The sequence below is a fragment of the Heliangelus exortis genome, chromosome 2 (genome assembly GCF_036169615.1).
Source record: "Heliangelus exortis chromosome 2, bHelExo1.hap1, whole genome shotgun sequence".
NCBI classification, from domain to species: domain Eukaryota; kingdom Metazoa; phylum Chordata; class Aves; order Apodiformes; family Trochilidae; genus Heliangelus; species Heliangelus exortis.
Genome location: NC_092423.1, coordinates 20,192,717 through 20,213,241, shown reverse-complemented (window position 1 = coordinate 20,213,241; position 20,525 = coordinate 20,192,717). Strand labels below are relative to the sequence as shown.

Sequence of the window (20,525 nt, the reverse complement as noted above, 5' to 3'; positions counted from 1 at the left end):
TAATTCATGACTTCTTAAGAAGTTCAGTGATTGCCTTAAGAAATTCAGTGATTGTTTGTCTTTTAGCACCAGAGACTTCCACTTTTGAGCTTGGCATGTGTGAATGGCATTCAGATCAACTGGCTGAGCCTTCTACGTGGGCACAACTGCAAGCTGGGCACAGGATTGCTTCCTGTTCCTTTCTGAAAGACTGGAGTAACAATACTGAAGGTGGGAAATTGAAGTTAATACACAGTTATTTGCTGTTGTGAAGAATATAGTGCTTTTTAGCAGAAGCTGGTGAACCAATGCAGAAACAGGACAAAACCATAAAAAGTAATTTTATGTATTTTGTACTTAAATTAGCTTTTGCTGTGATCATTTAGTAGGAGCATTTTGAATACATACACTGGTAAAACATGAAAGATTTTCATGTAAGAATTCTGATCTAAACTAATAATTGGTTTATTCTCCTATTGATTCTTCATATGAGATCCATGTGACAGTTTGGTGAAATTATATTTAGTCCATCAAAGCCTACAGCTCTTGTATGTGTTTTTTCTGGTTTGCTTTAATTTTGATGGTTAGCAGATTTAATTCTGTAAACTTACTATATTTGAGATTAGTCAGGAGTTTAATTTCTAATCTTTAATTAGAAGACCTGTAGAGAAACATTTTTTATTTAAAATATCTTATTACTCTTGGAAACAAAATTAATTTAGTTGCAATTTTCAGAAGAATTGAGAAGCATCTGTTTTTGAAGTCAGTGTGTAATGCTTATCTATGGGTTTATGGTAAAGGATTTTGAAAGCTTAATGGTTTTAATGGTCTAAGTGTAGTAATGTGAAATGGAATCATCTTGTGAGCTAAGTGTTTGGCTTGTCTACTGAGGTTTCCTTCACAGGGGTTAAGTAGCACTAGTTGTAATGCTTTAATTTGTGATGTATCTTTGAAGAACTGCTATTGTGGAGCTTACTGCTTGAACTCTGACCCCACGGAGAAATGGAGGACATCTCATTGTTAGCAGCAGAATGAATGCTTAGATATTGTTTACATTTTAGAAAGGTTTTTAATTATGTGTGCATTTCAACATGCTCAAGTTAACTATAAGTCAAATTACAATGGAATAGCAAGCAGAAGTATGCACTCAAGAGAAATTTTTACATGTTAACATTCATGTACAATAGCAAACACATAGACAAGTGAAGAAGATTTAGAAAAGCTTTAGAAAATGTAATTTAAAAAGTAAAGAAAACAAAATGCCACAACACCTTTCAAATTCCAATTAAATATGTAATAAAATGAGATTTTTTTCATTTTATTTTATTTTAAACGCCTTCCTGAAAGATGTGGTATCAGTGCCATACTTTAAGATCATACCTCAATGGCTAATAGTGGGTATTGATTTCCCTTTTATGACAATGTTGTCCTATCAGAAAAAATACTGAAATTCTGTAAGTGGCTTTTACAGGATGAGTTCACAAGCCATGTCTACTGAAGCAGAAGGATTTGACACGTCTTCTGCATAGGTGCTTGGCCATTATTGTGTAGATATGCACAGGCTAAACACAAAACAACTGATTAGAGGCATTCCCTGTGCTTCCATATCATAAAGAAAAAAAGCAAAAAACATGAGAATCAATAAGCATCAAAACAACACAGAGAATTTCATGTTTAGTATAGGAAAGTATTGATGAATCTGAACTGTGATTGCTCACCTCAATGCATTCAGCATTTCTATTCATGCAGATTTGTGGAGGCATAAATGAAGGAGCTGAATATTAACTAAAATTCTGAAAAACTAAACAAATGGTATGCAAGCTGCAAAAATACCATGCTTGAGAGAGCAAATTTGCAATGCAAATACAGCTTCACTAAGCTTAAGTTTCTGATTTTGATCAAAGCTTTCACTACAAAATAGAAGAGGCGTAAGGAACTAAATTATATCTCAGAAGTCTAGACAATTATATTTATAAAGAAAGGGTTGCTTATAGGCTTTGAATAATCCTCCTTTCCTGGCATTCTTAAATTTAATAAAATATTTTCTGTCCTTGGCACACTTTTTTTTTCTTTGTTCTTTCTCTTATTGCTTCTTTTCTCTTGTGTTGTATTGATAAATTTTTCCCTTAATTTCTCTAGTGTTGAAAGTTCTTGCAAAGGTTTGACATTCTCCTGCAACACTGTTCAGGAAATATTTTGTTGTTTTATTCTTAATTGATATTTCCAGCATGCTATGTGGTTTCCATAGTTCATTCTCCTTACATCTGATTAATCTAGTTTCCTACATCTGGAGTAACAATCCTTTAATTACAAAATTAATTAAACTATTTCTCTGTATAATAAAAACAAAGATTATGAGATGCAAAAAGTAATTGAAAGAAGCACCAACATTTCAGATAAGTAATGATAAAAATCTCTCAAGTTAAAACATGGAAAAGCGACCAAATCATTAAATTGTGTGAGCTGAGTTTATTAAAACTGCATAGAATCAAGGCAATGGTCATTCATTTTGACCTCTTCTTTCCTCAAAATGGCTGAGTTGGGAAGGTTTGTAGGGTACTATTTAGAGACTGAATGTCTGGGAAAGAGGACTTTTTTAAAACAAAAATGTCTCCTTTGTGACTCAGTTTAATTGAAGGCTCAGTTTTACTTTAAAATCAGCATAGATTCAAAGTCATGTATTTTGTGAAATAAAAAACTCGAGAATTAAATCAGGAGTAGCAAAATATTTGAGTCTGAAAATTATTAGTATAGAGCCAAAAAGTTAAATACTAATAGACATTGAATTTTCTTTGTAGCAGGGTACAGTCAGGTTTACTATTTCACCCCAGCTGTAGAATGAGACTGGGTCACCACAGAATTCAGAAGCTTCTGGTTAAGCTGCATTACTGCCACTGGCTGATCTTTCCATTGGACTTCAAGAAACAAGGTCTATCTAAAATCTGATTAAGCAGTCACGTGGGAAAAAGTAAAAGGATTTATGGAAAGATATTAAAATCTACACTTTTGTCCTGGCAGCAATCCCAGAATCTCTTGCCAGAAACATATGCATCTCTCTGCCTTGATGTCCCTACTACCACATTGGCAGGAATTACGGGGCTTTTCTGGGTTTCCTGTTCTACATCTAAACCAATGAGGAATTTTAACTCTTCAGAAGCAGAAAGTCATGAAAATCTGGGAGAACAAGAAGTAAAAGTCATAGCATAAACACTATAAGATGTTATGCAGTTATTGGGCTGAGGGAAATTCAGACCTTAGAGAACAGCTGGAAAATTTGTAACAAATTAAAGAAAAATATTCTTAATACCATTAATCTTTAGAAAACTATGTAATAGATATTGGCTAAGGGTAATAATAATAAAAAAATCACTGGGAGAGGGAAAACAGCTGAGTAGATTAGCATAGTTTATTGCTTGTCCAGTTAAACTGACATAGTTCTACTTTTACAGGCTATAAGGAAGGAATATTAATAGTGATAAAAATCAGTATTTTCAGGACAAGAGTTTCTGAAGTCTTCATTTCCAAAAGTAAGCCTCCATGTGTCTCAGAAGCATTCAAAATACTTGCATAAAACATATTTCCTAAAGAATAGTTGGTACCCTTTGTGGACTAATGATTTTTCTATGTATTTCATAGAGCTTTTGTTCATCTACTGTTGTTTACTTGCTTTCTTACCTAAGAAATCATGTCAGCTCCACTTTGTTTTGAAAGATTCAGAACTTAATTTGAAAGAGGGAAAGGAAGGTTAATTATCACTAGGTTCAGAAAAGAAAATTAGTTGCTTTTATAACCAGAGAATTCTGAAGTTAGATAAATAAGAGATAGCATAAATTCTAATGTTGTTTCATATTTCTCTTCTACACAGGAAGTAACCATAAGCGTGTATGTTCTTTTTTGGTCTCTGTCAAAGGGAATCCTGGGTTAAATCTGTAATATTTCCTTATAACAAGGTTAGCTGCTGTGACCTGAAACTAAACTTAATTCCAATGAAGTTACAATGCAGAGTAAATTGGCAACAAAAGGAAAAGAACGTGAACATGAAGAAAAAATGAAAGTTTTCATTGTGAAATGGGACTTTATCCCTTCAGCTTGAAATAATTTAGCACCTGCATTTGAGATAAGTTGTATTTACAGACATGAACAAAGAAATAGTGGACTTAAGACCTCTAATCATTCCTTGTTTATTATTTTAACACCTGCTTCAGAAAACAGAAAAATATTCAGTTATTCAGGAGGGACAAAAAGACCAATATGTTTGATGAAAAGTATTTAGCCTTTTTATTCCGGACAAATAAGATACTGTTGAGAGAATAGAATATTCTTTTAGATCTCTGTAGGAATGCTTTTATAAGGGGCAATAGGTGAAAAAGAGCACAAATTGCTTTTCTGTTTCAGATGGAAACACAATATACTTTCAACATTTTAATGTAGAAATTCTGGATGAGAAGAAAGACCTTGATTACACAGTAGAGGTGCTACTACCTCATGTAGCAGTGAAAGCTAGAATTGTTTTTTTAATTTTGGAAAAACCTACAGAACTATTGCTGTAAAAAGCACATTTTCTTGAAAGCATAAAGGATGAAGGAGTTAACCCCTGATTCCAAATATTTTTGCAATTAGGTATTGCTTAGGTGTGGCTTTAAATGTAAGGAGGCTGCGCTGAATTTGGGACTGCTTACAGCTTTTAATATGCAAGGTAACAACTTCAAGATATTAAGAATTGATGTAACTCTTGATTACTGGGACTACCTCTGAGTCAAGTTAAGATTTATATCCATCTTTGTAACAGGAAACAATTTCATGATACCCAAATATGATCATATTCCATTGTTGCTGGGGTGGGTCCATGGTTTAATTAGGAAAACAACAACAACAACAAAAAAGTATTTTGTGAAAAAGTACACTTTTTTGTTTGGTTTATTTTTGTTTTTGCTTTCCAGGCCATTTTGAGTGGTTAGATGCTGACAACAATGCATTATATAGAAGCACTTATCTTAACAGCTCCATGTGTCATTGCTCCAGCAAGAATTGCTATTTTCAGTTTCATTACTCCATGGCAGATAGCAGCATTCTTAAGGCAGTACTATTTACTAATCAGGTAAGAAGAAATGTGCACTCATTATCAAAGGATAAAGCTACAGCAGCCCAGATGTTACCAGCCAAAATGCAAGGAAATGTGTCTGATAGCACCTGCCTGCCCCCTAAGTTGGTTTGTGCAAAACAATAACTTGGTGTTCTTTCACTGATCTGTGCAATTGTAAAACCTGGGCATTTGCCATCTCAGCTATAAACTAATTTGATGGGTGAATGTTCTGCAATAAGACTTTAAGGACAGACCTCAGCTGTTACAGAATTAAATAATTTGGGGATTTCAGGGGGAAAATCTATACTAATAGCTTGTCTAGCTTTCTTCATGTTTTGGAAATGGGAAAATAAGTGCTTTTCTCTATGGAGAAACAGAAAAAAAGATAAGTTTATGGCTCAGGATGTTTGGAAAGCTCTTGCTTAGCCACCTGTCTTGGTTTGCCTATGATTTAGAGCAATATTTTTCCTATTATTCTACCTATTAATAGATAAAATAGCCATATTAAACTGAAGCACAAATGCCAGTTGAGCAATGATAGCTTCTTCCATCTTTCTTGCCTCCCTTTCCTTGTGGAGGCTTTTTTCTTTTAGAATGTTCCCTTTTGAAAGTCTTGCTTAATAACTTAATATTGAAGCTATTGTACTGCTGCTTAATGAACTCAAGAGCAGCAGTACAGCTACTCTTATTAAGTTAATGGCTCTCTTATCTTGATCTTGGAGTTGAATTACTCTCACCCAACAATACAGGTATTTAAAAAGACAGATTCACTTCATTCACAAAGATAAGATGCAAAAAAAGTGCCTGAATTGTAACACTACCAATTGGTCTAAATATAGGAAAAGGTAATGGAAATACCTTTTTTCATTCCCACTGTGTCTTCAAGTATTCATGTAAACACTTCCAGGCTCTTTCTCATTTTTCATTTATAAAAGGGAATAGTATTTTTCTATGACCCATTACTGTATCAGGGAAATGTAACATAATCAGTGTTCTGATCAGAATGTGTGGAGATTTGCACTACAGTGCTTGCCAATAAATTCCTATGTACATCTCCCATGGTAACTTTGTGAAAAAATAAATCCCTTCAAGCCATATTTAAGACTTCTTAAAATGAAATGAAGGGAGGGGTACCTTTTACACATTTTGCTACTGAATCATTATGTTGTCTCTGAAAAGCAAATGAATCTTCAAAACAAGCCAAATATTGATACATAGGAGTGAAAGGCAGGTACTGATTCTGACCCTGGAAAATGTAAGGGTTGCTCTCCTGGAGGCTGCTGTTCAAAATAAGCTCTTAATTGCAAGGTCTGGCACACTGCACGTTCTCTTCATGCCTTTTCCTATTTTTCATGGTCAGAACTTCTTATTACACTTAACTCTCACTGTGTCCCTGTGCTGACCGACCTGGCACAAACAGGGACTGAAATATATTTAATGTACATTTTCAGCACTGTGCTTAGAGAACTAGCAGCACAGATGTTGCAAATGTATCCCTACTTTTCTCACCACTTCAGCAGACACTAAAGATGAGTGAACATATTTTCTAATATAGAGGGTTTGACATAAATTGGAAGAGAGGGAATTTAAAATGTTCTTGGGTTTGAAGAAGGATAAGGGAAATGTACTGTGTTCATCAACAGCAACCTGTTATTGACTTATATTTAACTTGCAGTGCATGGTAATCTGCAGGTTTTCCTGTTTAATTGATGGGCTAGCAAAGCTGACCTTCATTAAAGACTGCTGCATTTGTTCATTTGGTTTTTCTTTCCTGACAGTGATTCATATGTCTTTGAATTTTGCCTTAGTGGTTTGAAACTGGTTTTTGCATACAGACATGATCTTAAATTATAATTATGTCCTTCAGAGTGCTTGTTGGTTCTCCCAGTTTAGTGTTATCCTATTTTTTTAAAATTTTAAATTTTCCTCCACTATCCAAGTAGGTAGTCAGCTATATAATTATGTCACTCCCTGGAACAGACAGATTCAGAGTGGTTTTATTATTTTCTTTTAGTTTTATAGAAAGCTATTGACGTCTCTTTTAAATAAGGTTGCACTCCTCTTTGTACAACCATTTTACAGTAATTCTATCAATATCGAATCTACTCAATCTGCTTCAAAAGCATCCTATGAGATGCTAAAAGCCTTAATAAAGTAATATCTACTTTTTAAAGGCTGTTTACTATGAAAAAAAAAATAGCACATTGACTGAAATTGCTCCTCGTCAGAAGCAGCTAATCTAAGTTTCTGCCTTTCTAATTCTCTAGCTGCTTACAAAATTATTGTTAGCAATGTGTTTCAGTGTCTTAATGAGTTAGCTTGCAGCTGATTGGCTATAATCTCATAGGTTGTTTTTTTTTTCCCCCTTGACTGTAATATAATATATCTCCTTTGTTCTTTTGTTCTCTGCTTCTCCGCATATTCTCCCCAGGTTCTCAGCTATTTGTTAATAGTAGAGATACCCCTCCCATTATGTCATTTTTATCTAAAACTTCCTGATTCTCTTCCAATTTCAGGAATTCTAGCTTGTATGTATATACATATGTATATTTAATATTGTCCTTCTGGTCCATGTTTGCCTTCAAATTTGGCAATACTATCTCTTTCTACTAACATAAAATATTAACAATATTAGATTTGTATTGACTGTTTGACAAATTTTATACTTCTCTGTGAAAACTGAAACTGAAGAAGATAATGTTGACTTTAGTCTCTCATTTGCCCTTCATTACTTGCTCATTCCTCCCGTTAAGTAATGGGTTGATGTATCTTCCTTTTATCTTCTTAATCCTTATACCATGTATGGCTTACAAATCAGACAAAAATGAAGCAATAAAATATAATTTAAACTGATGTTTCTATGTGCAAGCACATTTGTACCCTGATGCACTAACTTTTCTGTAAGTGTTCAGCAACACTTGCAAAAACCACTGAAGTACACACCTCTGCAGATGTCACAGGTGATCCATTAATCATGGTGAAAGGGACAAATAAGCTTATTTTCTAAATTACTCTCTGAAACTAATGAAGGGACAAAATTATATGTGGTTGCACAGCAATAAATATTTATGTAGAGAATTGTCAAAAAAAAAAAGAAATACTTTATAAATGGTGTTGATAAGAAAAAGTCATGATCCTCTTTCATCCTTCAAGTCTGAGTAACTATCTCAAAAAAACATTGCAGGGAAAAGAAAATATTCTTTCCCAATTTAGCTTTACAAAAAGTGTTTATAGATAGTAATATATCACAGTAAGAGGATAGAGTGAAAGTATTTTGAGGAACTGTTCCCCTGTATCACCAAAGTAAATCTTGAAAGAAAGTAATGGAAAAGCAATTCATTAAACATTTCAAAGAAGACAAGAGACACGAGGAAGGTGCTAGAGGGTTAAACCATTTCTGTGAAAGAGGTGAAAGAATCTGACAAGCAGGAGGGGTGCTATAGAGAAAACCTTGCAAGAAAGGGAAATAACACTATTGTCTTATTAGAGCTGTGTGAAATCAGAGAATAATGTCTGCTGCATGGAACAATAGCCAGTTTAAAAAGCTTTTGCACCTGGGATGACTGAAGTCTTCCAGTGTAAAAAACAGCCCTGTCTGTGTATGGGCACATGCACAGAAAACTCAAATTTATTGCTACGAGCAGAACTGTGGAGAAAGATGGTCATGGGGATGGGTGTCTAAGCTGTTATTGACTATGAACTAAATTATAGGATCCATATGCATCCAAAAAAACTACATATGGGGTGTTCCCACAAGTTACAGAAATGTATTTGGAGGGTTCACACACATACTGGTGGGGGGAATGTGTTCACCCCCAGATACATTAACTTAAACATTTCTAAAAGTCAATTTAACCACAGGCTATGGTTTTAACCTGCCTTGCATTATGGGTCCTTGCACATCATCCTTTTCTGTGTCTATTGTAGGATAATAACATTAATAGGTTTGTTATGGAAGCTGAATTATTTAGCAAAATGAAGCAATTTTTATGCAGAATGAAGGGTCCTTGGCATTGAAAGAGTTTTTGCTGAATTTCTAGCACATGGACAAATTAACAAGTACTTACATCCTATACTGATGTGGAAATTCACAGCTGACTTTTATTGCTGAAATCAAGCATATATCAGATTTGATATTTGATGTTACTCAGTGTTTGGAGTGAAAGTATTGGCTTAGCCGTGTCTTGTTTTCCAAACCTGATCTTTAAACACATATTCAATAGATATTCAGTCCTCTAGCTTTGTTAATGTGCCATTACAGTTGAAGTTTTAGTAAGAAATGAACATAAGTAATTGGCTACTTGTCAAAAGTCATATCAGTGTTTGGTTTGCTCAGCCTCTTAGCCTACCAAGTAGTAGGCAGCACTTACCTCCTCTTTTTTATATTTCAAAACAGGAAAAAAATGTAATTGTCCTTGTCTATAGTTTTGATAACCTTTCACATAGCTATCATATTCCCTTTTATTAATCTCCTAGAAGGTATTATTTTAATCCTTTCAATTCCTCTCCATGCAATGGATTTTCATTTCTCTTATTCTAATTTGCAACTTTTTCTGAACTGCATCTTTTTCTGTAATATCTTTTATGGAAAAGGCATGACAAGTACTTTGCACAGTGTCCTGCAAGAGCTCTTACTATTGATTCTTGTTAGTCTGTTTGTATGCATAGTCTCAATTAGCTTTGTATGCATAACCTAAATTAAATTTCCTACATTTTTTTTCTTTCTTATTTTTCTGTATTTTGGAGCTGTCTCTTGAAAAGATTTTATTTATGAGTATGAAGTTCACATTGCTACATTTCTTTTCTTTATACTGGCCTCAGCATGTTCCAGTTGGGATCATGACCAGAAGCAGAATGAGCATGAGGGGTTTTTTGTGAGATTATTAAACCAAAAGGACTTGGAGTGGTTGCATAAAGAGAGCCTTACAATACTTGGCTCTCTTGCCAAGTTATCTTCAGGAGGTAGAGTGAAAATGGGAATTGAGATAACACAGAACATCACTAGGACTTATTAGATAGTACTTTGCCTGCTTCCTTTACAGATTAGGAAAAAAACCCAGTTTTTAGCATGGTTGATGTCATAGTGTTGTCAAGTTCAGTTCTAGGAAAAATTAAATGTAATTATAACAAAATATACCATAAACAGTTATTTCTGAAAAATAAATTAATGTAAACATGGAAACATGTTGTTAAACTTAGCAATAGCACAATCTTAATGTACATATGAATTCACTTTAGTTCTTTCAAGCTGGCTTCTGATAATTTTATGATTAACCTGTTCTATCACAGTAAACATGTCTTTTTTCTCCTCTCACCTATGGAGTCTGTCCGCAGAGATTGTAAATGAATGTGAAGCTATGTTCCCTCACATAGAGCAAATTTGAATATAGTGCTCTTTTGGGTAGGGTATGAAAAGAAGGACAAAAAATGTCCTTGATAACAAAGAGGGGAGTAAAAACTGGGTTTATAACATTTTACTCTACATTTTACAGGCTGAACATATCCTGTGGGAAAAAAACATCACGACTAATAAGGAATGGCTCAAAGTGGATATACAGCTACCTGCAGGACTAGAAAAAGTAAAGGTATGATCAATTTTTGAGAATCTTATAGCTTATAGAACTTATAGAAAACTTAACAACTCGTTAACATGAGATGTTCCCTGAAGGGCTTGCTCTTCTCTGCTTCAGTGTGGGTAAAGCTCTGGCTGTAGCTCAAAAAAACATCAACACAAACATCACGTGTGGAAGCAGCTGGTCTTTGAGTATGCAAGAAAATGAATACAAAACTCACCATATTTTAAGAGCTCAGTTATCTGAGTCCATCTCAGGTATTACCAATTCATTTAAGTGGGATGGTATGAATGACATCTGTGGAATTTCAGTGGAATGATGTAAATCAGTAATTGTGTGAAAATATCTTTCCCTTGAATTTGAAGGCACAGAGAGTAATGCAAATTTCTGTCTAATCTTAAATTAATAGTTTGTGGTTTAAGTAATTTTTCATTCAAAATTATTGTAATAATTCTGTAAAATAACATATTTTACCATCTCAGCAATCAGCTGAAAATGTAATCTCTGTGAAGGAACAAAGCCTACACCCACTGAAGTCCTTGACATTTTCATATATATTAGAATGAATGCATTTCAGCAAGTACCTGTTGTTGGCTGTGTCTACTTTTTCCACAAGGACAAGTCTGAATGAAAAAAACAGATGTATAATAAGACTTTCTATAGTATTTAAAGATAAATTTTAAAAAAGGATGCTGAGGTGGTATGTATACATATAAAAAAACATCCTATGCATACTTTGTACAAAGAGGGAGAGGAACTCTTGTGCTTAGAGAAGGAAAGATACTATCTTTAATTATGTGGCAATGTAATGTTTTCAGCATAGCATTCTGTTATTTGAACTAGTCAAGAATGTGTAGTATTAAAAGGGTTTTGTAATTTTGTAGAAATTGTGTCTAGCAGAAGCCAATGACATACATAAATTTTAGGAAGAAAAATGCCTCTTGAGATTTCAATCCAGGCTTCAGGTAGCCTGTCAGAGACTTCTGCTGATCCCCCTGTCCTTCCTTTCTCTTTTGTTGCATACTCTTGTCCTGCTTTCCTTCCACTGTGCTTTCTGCCTCTTGCACGACTGCTTTTTGAAACTCACACTCTGGCTATGTCCCAACCTGTTAAAACCCACAACTCCATTTTTGACTTTTGCCTCCAACTCCTGCTCTTGTCTCTCAGTGGTTTTTTTTTATTGCTATCTTCATGTTTCTGATGAGCCCAAGCTTGCTTCCTCCTGCTTGCCCTTTTGTCTTTGGTAAAAGAAACTTGGATTTCACAGGTGGGGTAATCTTCTTGCTCTGAGTCCCAATAGAAATGGGATCTGCAGTGGCCAGGAGCAACAGCTGCTCTGAACTTAATTGTTTTAAGTCAGATTGGTTTTTTTGTTTGTTTGTTTTTGGTTTTTTTAATATAGACAGCATAAAGGTACTCTGTAGGAGAGAGAAAAGCTACTTGAATCTCTATGTCTATGCCAATAGTGGTAAAATAAGCAGGGCCAGGCCACAGGGCCAATGATTGCCATATGATAGCCATATAATTAAAAGATTAGCATGTCTTTATTGCATTATTAAACCTCCTTAGCAATGTTTTGACTCAAGCAAATTGGCCATCTCCCAGACAGTGCTTGGAACAGTTCATGGGTTACCAGAAGGCAGGGACTAATACCCCTGTGTAGACTCAATGAAGCCATTTTAAGTGGTGAAGATATAGGTTGTACCTCGAGTCCTGTGTCCAATTCTGGGCCCCTCAGTTCAGGAAGGATATCGAGGTCCTGGAGGAGGTCCAAAGGAGGGCAACCAGGCTGGTGAAGGGACTCGAGCACAGATCCTATGAGGAGAAGCTGAGGGAGCTGGGGCTGTTCAGCCTGGAGAAGAGGAGGCTCAGAGGAGACCTCATCACTCTCTACAACTCCCTGAAAGGAGGTTGTAGCCAGGTGGGGGCTGGGCTCTTTTCCCAGGCAACCCTCAGCAAGACAAGAGGGCACAAGAGGTCTCAAGTTGTGCTGGGGGAGGTTTAGGTTGGACATTAGAAAGAATTTCTTTATGGAGAGGGTGATCAGACATTGGAATGGGCTGCCCAGGGAAGTGGTGGATTCTCCATCCCTGGAGATATTTAAAAAGAGACTGGATGTGGCACTCAGTGCCATGGTCTGGTAACTGCAGTGGTAGTGGATCAAGGGTTGGACTTGATGATCTCTGAGGCCCCTTCCAACCCAGCCAATTCTATGATTCTATGATTCTAAGCTATGCTGTGAAATTGCTGTCTAAATACAGTCACAAACCCATTTTATTCACCTGTGAGTATAACTTTTTTTTTTTTTTTTTTCATTGAACATCTACAAAATGAGGTTCTGGAGAGACTTCATAGCAGAAGATGGTGTCTTTAGGATGTTACATTTCAGGTCACTATTCTAAAGCACAAACTTTTTTATCCAAATGGCTATGAGGTTAGGAGATTGTTTTTGTTGTTTTTTGGGGTTTTTTTGTTTTAAATAGGCTGCTTTGTAACTTCATTCTTGGAATTTGTGAAGCCTTTTTAGATGAAAATTTTAAGGAAATTCAGTGTGAGGAAGTAATAAAAAAATTCAGCTTCCGATTTGAAATTCATCATAGTTTTGAAATGGAAACTATCCCGTGCTTTTTACACATAGGGCATTACTGTTTAATGGAAATATAAAAATATTTCTCTCTGTTGTCTGTCAATGCTAATATTTTAACTGTAAAAATCCACAGCTTATGTTTAAAGGAGCTCTCCAGAGCAGGGCAGGTTTCATCTGTCTGAATAGCATCCAGCTCTTGGATACTGCACCACCAGAGCCACCCAGTTTCAGCTCATTAGAAGGATTCACCCACAGGGATGAGGAGCCCACACACCCTGGATCCACCTGTGACCCTTACCCAGATTGTTCTGATGGCAGTGATGAGGATCCAGCAACCTGCTGTAAGTAAATTGCATTGTTTTACTGCATTTTTGTACTGAAAAGTATTTTGAAATCTACATGGATATACCTATGACATGGCTATAAAGCGTAGTTATTGTTTATATGGCTTCTTTTAATCAGAATATTTAATGATGGACGTGTTAGAGACAGCATTTATAACATTTTCTGTCATGTAGTATTCTTCTTCCCATTGCTTTCAGTTTATCTCTCTGGCCTCATCAATATGTTTTGGATTTAGATACTTTTTTAAGTGTCTGCAGAAAAGCAAGATTTTGTATACTTGATGGATGGAGACAGCATGTTCCATACATACAACTTCTTTAACCTCCGCTTACCTCATTTGAGGGGGATTGAAATCTGCCTTGGTGTTTGTTGGTTGAACACTTTTCTAATTTAGATTGGCTATGAGTTATTTTCACAAAATTTTCTAGGTAACATGATATTTTCATGGTTATTCAAATCACCATACAAATAAGCTACAGTTCAGGAGCTATAGTTTCATCAGAATACTTTCAACTGAATGTAACTTTGCTTAGAAGTCACAGTTTCTACTATACAATTGAAAGAAAAGATAAAATTACTGGAAGATGCCTTCAATACTTCTGAACCATTTTAAAGCTCCATGTGAAAGTAGCTTTAGAAGGTGTATTTCTCCTAAAATTAATATTATATTCTCTGTGGTACTAACAATTGTGTTTTAGATTAAAACTGTCCATATATTTCAGATATTGGTGCTGATATACATTGCTGCTGGATGACGGAAAGTAAAATTTGTAGTATCCCTCAGGATGTCAGGTGAAGGACACTAATAATGTTTTATTTTCAGATTTCATCAGAAGATTCTAGGAACTATTTGTGACTATGAAGGTTTTTTAACTCACAGTCTGACCCTTTGATTTTTTTCAAACACTTAAAAAACCCTGCAGGATTCAACTAGTAGCATTGACAAATGTTGGAATTACCTTTTAAATAGGAAGGCTTATACTGTTTTATCTCTGGGTGGAATCTAAGCCAACATTAAAGTCTGGAGGGGATCCCTGTACATCTGTTTACTGTTTTTTACAAGACTTGACCCTGTGCTGCTAGCTCTGGGTGTGTGTTGATGGGACTTCAGACTCCTCTCATGCTCAAGAGGGTTGGAACAAAAGGGAATGGTATTTTATAAAATGGACTCTATGTCTCAGCAAGACAGTGTTCCCTCTTCAGTAACAGTCTGAGAGAATTGTGATAAATAATGACTGGAAATACAGAAGAATAATTTTAAAATTTAAAGGAGGATGAAAAATAATTGTTCCAGTTGAAGGGTAGCTGTTAATAGTATTGCACAAAATCAAAATAAAGGTAACTCTAAATATTGTCAAGCAAATATATTTTGCATGCAATGCATTATACTTTCTTATTTTATTTTTATCCCTGTACCTCAGATATTGGACACTGTCATTGTGCAGCTGACATGAAACAACCTAGATATAGTCAGCGTTTTAAAGAAAAATCACCGTGGGACAGTATTTCCATCATGCTCATATGAATGGATCAGAAAAACTAGAGAGTGGGCAAAAGATAGCAAAGTCAGGAAGGCCTGGGGATCCCAACACTGTCCTTTGTGGCACCTCTAGAATCAGGGTGCTGGTGCAAGGGCTGGCAGGAGGCCCAACCAATGCAAAACCCACTTCAGTAGCTTGGCCTAGAGCTCACCTGTCAGCTGCTGCCTCCGCAGTTACTTGCCTTTTGTCTACCACATGGCAGTGATTCTCTACTAAATTTTTGTGTATTTTAATTTAAAGAAAATACCACACTTAGTTGGATCTGAGACATGAGGATTATGTATTTCACTCTGTGTTGAGGCACTCACAGTTTAAAGAGGTATCTTTTTGTTGGAGCAGTGCACAAAAGTATGCTCTCAAAATAGGATGGGAAAAGGCGCTTTCCTAAAACATTAGTAACTCATGAAAATTGAGTGTTGTTCTTCCTACTGCCTGAGAAGAAAGAAAAAGGAAAAAAAAATTGCTGTCTTAAGCTGGCCAATTTTAATGGCTAATATTGTCTTGGATAGTTCATGCATTCCTTTTCAGGAAAGATGACCCTAAAAGTGGAATTTAGCTCTCAGCAGTTTGCTCAGCTTAGAAAATTCATCTTTCTGGCACTTTCTGCAGTCTTGAACAAGAGAAACCTAAAGAAAAATCAACCTTTAGTTCTGTCTTTTGTTCTTTTCCTCTCATTGTGTACATTTTCCACATGATCTTGAAATTGTCTTTCCTGACATTCACGGTGTGCTACATTTATTCACATTAATTTTCAGTAATCAGTTCCTACCTCCTACATTGTGCATATTTTAGCCTCTATTATTTTAGGTATTTTAGCCTCTGTCGTTGGACACATCCTCAGTACTTTCCTTTGATGAAGTACTCTCATGTACTAATAGAGATGACGAATCTGCATACTGAGTGAAAACAAAGGCAGACAGCTGTTACTTAGCAATATGAAGGATTTCCCTCTTCTTTGAGGATTTCATTTGCTTTATTATAATGGAGAAAGAAAAATGATGTTTCTCTTTGTTCATGTTAACATGGCATGAATGGTCTTATAATAATGTCATTACTATTATTAGGATTTTAGAACAAATATATATTTTACAGTGCTTCTAATACTTTGTGTTTAATTGCTCTCCATTTATATGAACATATATTTAAGTATGAGACTTAAAAACCTCAAAAATTTAGGAAACTTGTCTAGGAAACATACAGGAGTAACCAGCTTTATTTGAGTAGTTTTTTTGAAATCAGTTAATCTAAGGAAGAGACAAATTATGAAATTAATCTTTTTAGTATTAAATACACATTTCCATTCTCTTTTATTTGAGATCACTTCTAAAATTCTGATTTCACAGTGAATGATGATAAATGATCAAACCCTATGTAATATATTTTAAAAAGATACTAAAAAGACTCCTTTCATGCTGATGTCTTTTCATTATTTTGCACCAAAAAAGAAGGGAAGTTTTGCCCTAAATACCATGATAAATAACAAATGTTTCACTCACTATGCATGCTATTATTATACATTATTTATATGTAACATGCACAATATGTATAAAACCATCACAGGTCGGTAGCTAGGAATCCCAGCAGTTTAGCAAGAAGTCTTGGAAGCACTTGCTATTTTCAAATGATGTCACACTTTGATACAGCAGTGTTTCTGGAAATTGCTTTTTCATCAACATTCACATGGATTCAAAATGATCATGTGCTGGGACATCCTACAGTTTTTTTCTGAAAAAAATATCACCTGGCATTTAGCCTAATTTAGCTCCCTTAAAACACCTGTCTTTAACTCTGCTAGTCTTAATTTTGCATCTGTAGTATTAGCTTGACTGTGTTTCATGAGATTTGTATAATTTAGTAATAGAAAATATGTAGAACAAAGGGAACCTGCATAATTTTAAAGACATGTATCTTTTACTGCATTTCATTTGCAGCACAGCAATTTACACTTGCAAATCCTTGAAACCTTCTGCAGCAGATGAATTTGCATGCAAATCCTTTTTCTTAGCATTCAGCTTCAAAGTACAAAGAATTTTTAAGTCTGAATACCTGGTTTACTACATATTTATATATTTTATGGGAGACAACTATCGTCTGTAATTGTCAGGATTTGTCCATCAGTTTTGTACGTACACGTGGAGAAAAAAGGATACACCTATATTATTTTCACAGGCTTCATTGCTTATCAGCACTGTGTAGCATTGTAGCCTTTGTGTTATACCATAACACTTAAAATAAGCATACACTTTATAGACCCAGGGTTGATTTGAAATTCTCCTTTAACACCACCAGTCTCCTGATCCTAAGCAAGGTAATTGAGTAGTGTCAGAAGGAAATGAGGCCATCTCATCTGAGGGACTACAGTGTTATGAGAGATCTGTCTAATGAATTACCATAGATGGGAGTTCAGGCTAGATCACCTGTGGCCATCTGTGATCTTTCTGCATGAATCCTTTGAGAGATGATAGGTAAATAAAACTAATAGAGAACAGGAAGGGAATCTGCACAGTCAATAAAAAGATATTTACGTAATTCTTCCCTTTGTCAAAATGACATTAAATGTTAACCAAAAATGACAAAATATTAATGACAAATTAATCATACAGAGGTGCTTTGGATACAGATCATACCGAGAATTTATACCCCAAATTCCATAGGAGTCTTGTTTCTGCCACACAGAGTAGCAGCCCTCCTCATTCAGTGTTATTAGTCAAGGAAACACCAGGCTGCTGGAGAGACAAGCTGTGTGTTCCCAGTTGTGTTCATTTGATTGAGCTGCTGGGGAAGGAATGCAGTAGCTTAATGCATTTGCAAAGTAGTAAAGTTTAAAGCAATATTAATTGGCTGGCAACTCAACCTGGCTGACAAGAATGCTTCATTTTCCCCCCAGGACAATCAAGAAGAGTTGGAATAAGTAGAGTAAGGAAGTTAAAGAAAAAAAATTTTCTTTCTTTCTTTTGCTCTTTCTTTCACATTAAAGGACAACAGAGCTGGTGTCATCAGCACATGCAAGATGTTGTTTTTCATACTATGGTAACAACTCTTGTGGTCCTAAGTACTTCTATTAAATGAAAATAATAATTAAAAAAAAATATTTTAAGATCCTGTAGTAAATACCTTATTGGTGTGTAAAATAATAACTATTAGTACCACATTGATTTCTCTTTCATATTTAAACCATTATTTTAACTTTGGCCTGATATTTTCTTTTCAGGAATAGGCTTTTTGTTGCTTAGTACACAAGAGAGTAAGTTCTTTGTGTCAACATGGTTGTTCATTGATGTCTTTTTGGATATACTTTGCAGCCAGTGCAGGCAGCTTCTTATGCAAAAAGACCTTTTGCAGGGCTTAGGGTGGCCTGAGGGAAGAGATGTTTAAGCAAAGAATGTTTGCCTTTTCATGTTACATTGGTTTTCTTTAAGACTTAAGGAAAGCACAGTGCCTAGAAATAGCTGGTTTGTTGTACACTGATAATACTTAATCTGGGATGCCAATCTGCATATTGTACCTTAATATATTAGAACTGAAGACTAACAAGGTCTTTGTCAAAAGCATGAGAATTCTGTAATTATTGCCCTGAACAGATAAGCATGTTCCACTGAATTTTAATCTATATAGTGAATGCAGATAAGAAATACTGATATTGGTGATTTGTTTCATACTTTGTGTTTAACTGCTCAAATAATCTCTTTATACCAGGAAGATCTTTTCTTTGGAGTTTTACCACCATGGTGCTTCAACAAAGATGCATTTAATTTTGGTTTTGTACAATCTGAAAATTGAAGTAATCTGTGTGTTCTAGGGCTGATACAATAGGATAAATGTGCCATGACGTTTGGAAAGTGCCAAGTATAGTTCAAAAGCAATTTTACAATTGAGATAAGTGACACACAGATTTAAGTGCAGCACTTGGTGACGCTGTTCTGGCCTAGGAAAGTAAACTCTTAGATCATACTAGTTTTTCTATTCAATTTAGGTCAGTTTAAGTTTGTCTAATCCATACAAATTGAGAAAATTGTATTTTAATTTACTATAAAAATTTCAAGGAGAACTTAATAATTAATACATTTAAATCTCATTTTCAAAAATAAATTAAGTAGAACCTTAATTCATCTTTACTTTCAGTAAAGTATTGAAAGCACTGAATTTTTTCACATAATTATAATTTTCCATTAAAAATCCTCTTTTAAAATATATAATATTGCTTTCATAATCTATTAGCAGCCTATAGAATTATCATTTTCAAAATTGCATAGTGTATCCTCTTATAGGTAGTTTCCTTTGTGACTCTGTGTCTGATTAGGAAGAGAAGTGCCTGTCTGACCTCTTTCCTGTATTACAAAACTTTTCATGATGTGGATTTCAAAGATACCAGCACTTCTTTAAGACTACTTGTTTGTCCAAATGCAAAATAGTCATAGAATCATAGAATAGTTTGGGTTGGAAGGAACCTTAAAGATCCTCTAGTTCCAATCCCCCTGCATGAGCAGGGACAAATCCACTATACAAATTTTATCTAAGCCAAATCCAGTCTGGATCTGAACACTCCCAGGTATGGGGCATCCACAGCCTCTCTGGGCAACCTGTGCCAGTGCCTCACTCTCTTCACACTAAGGAATTTCTTCCCAATGTCCAACCTGAACTTACCTTCTCCCATTTTAAAGCTATAAACCCTTGTCCTATCACTACATGCTCTTGTGAGAAGTCTCTCTCCAGCTTTCCTGTACTTTCAGGTACTGGAAAGCTACTATAAGGTCTCCCCAGAGCCTTCTCTTCTCCTGGCTGTGCAGACCCAACTCTTTCATCCTGTCCTCATAGGAGAGGTGACCCATGTCTCTAATCATCTTTGTGGCCCTCCTCTTGACTTGCTTCAACAGCTTTGTGTCCTTTTTTTGTTGGAGACTCCAAAACTGAACACAGTACCCCAGGTGGGTCTCACGAGAATAGACTAGAGGGGGAAGAATCACCTCCCTTAACCTGCTGATTTTGCTTCCTTTGCTACAGCCCAGGGTATGGTTGGCCAGTCATTGTTCTGACATTTTAGTGTTGCATTAAATTCAACTTAATGATCCTTTATCATTGTTTGTTTAACAGCTAATTACATTATATGTGATTTTGAGAGTGACCTCTGCGGATGGAAGCCACTAAGCCTACGTGATGCTGACTGGAACATGATGAAAGAACAGGCTTCCCTTGATAGGAGACTCCCTGGCAGAGGTCATGCAAATAACACTGGACATGGTGAGATTTCTTTTTTTATTATTCTTTTCCTCCTTTCTTGATTAGTAATTTTAATTGGAAGTGGTGACAAACCGATAATAAATATTTATTTTAAATAGGTGCTATATAGAGCATACATAACATAGGTAGTTTTACAGAATGCTGGTCTTTGGGTAATGCACTTTCTTGGATGTTACGTT

The 20,525-nt window shown here is 35.3% G+C and overlaps 1 protein-coding gene across 5 annotated transcripts in view; it reads left to right on the top strand.

Moving 5' to 3' along the window:
- The window catches only part of MALRD1 (MAM and LDL receptor class A domain containing 1), a 225,185-nt gene that overhangs the window by 16,268 nt on the left and 188,392 nt on the right, over positions 1-20,525 (top strand). For all 5 annotated transcript variants that reach the window (XM_071735085.1, XM_071735084.1, XM_071735083.1 and 2 more), the window contains exons 6-10: positions 67-210; positions 4,920-5,077; positions 10,555-10,647; positions 13,356-13,563; positions 20,200-20,346. In XM_071735085.1, the coding sequence (XP_071591186.1) occupies positions 67-210; positions 4,920-5,077; positions 10,555-10,647; positions 13,356-13,563; positions 20,200-20,346 (750 nt within the window). The remainder of the gene's footprint in view (positions 1-66; positions 211-4,919; positions 5,078-10,554; positions 10,648-13,355; positions 13,564-20,199; positions 20,347-20,525) is intronic.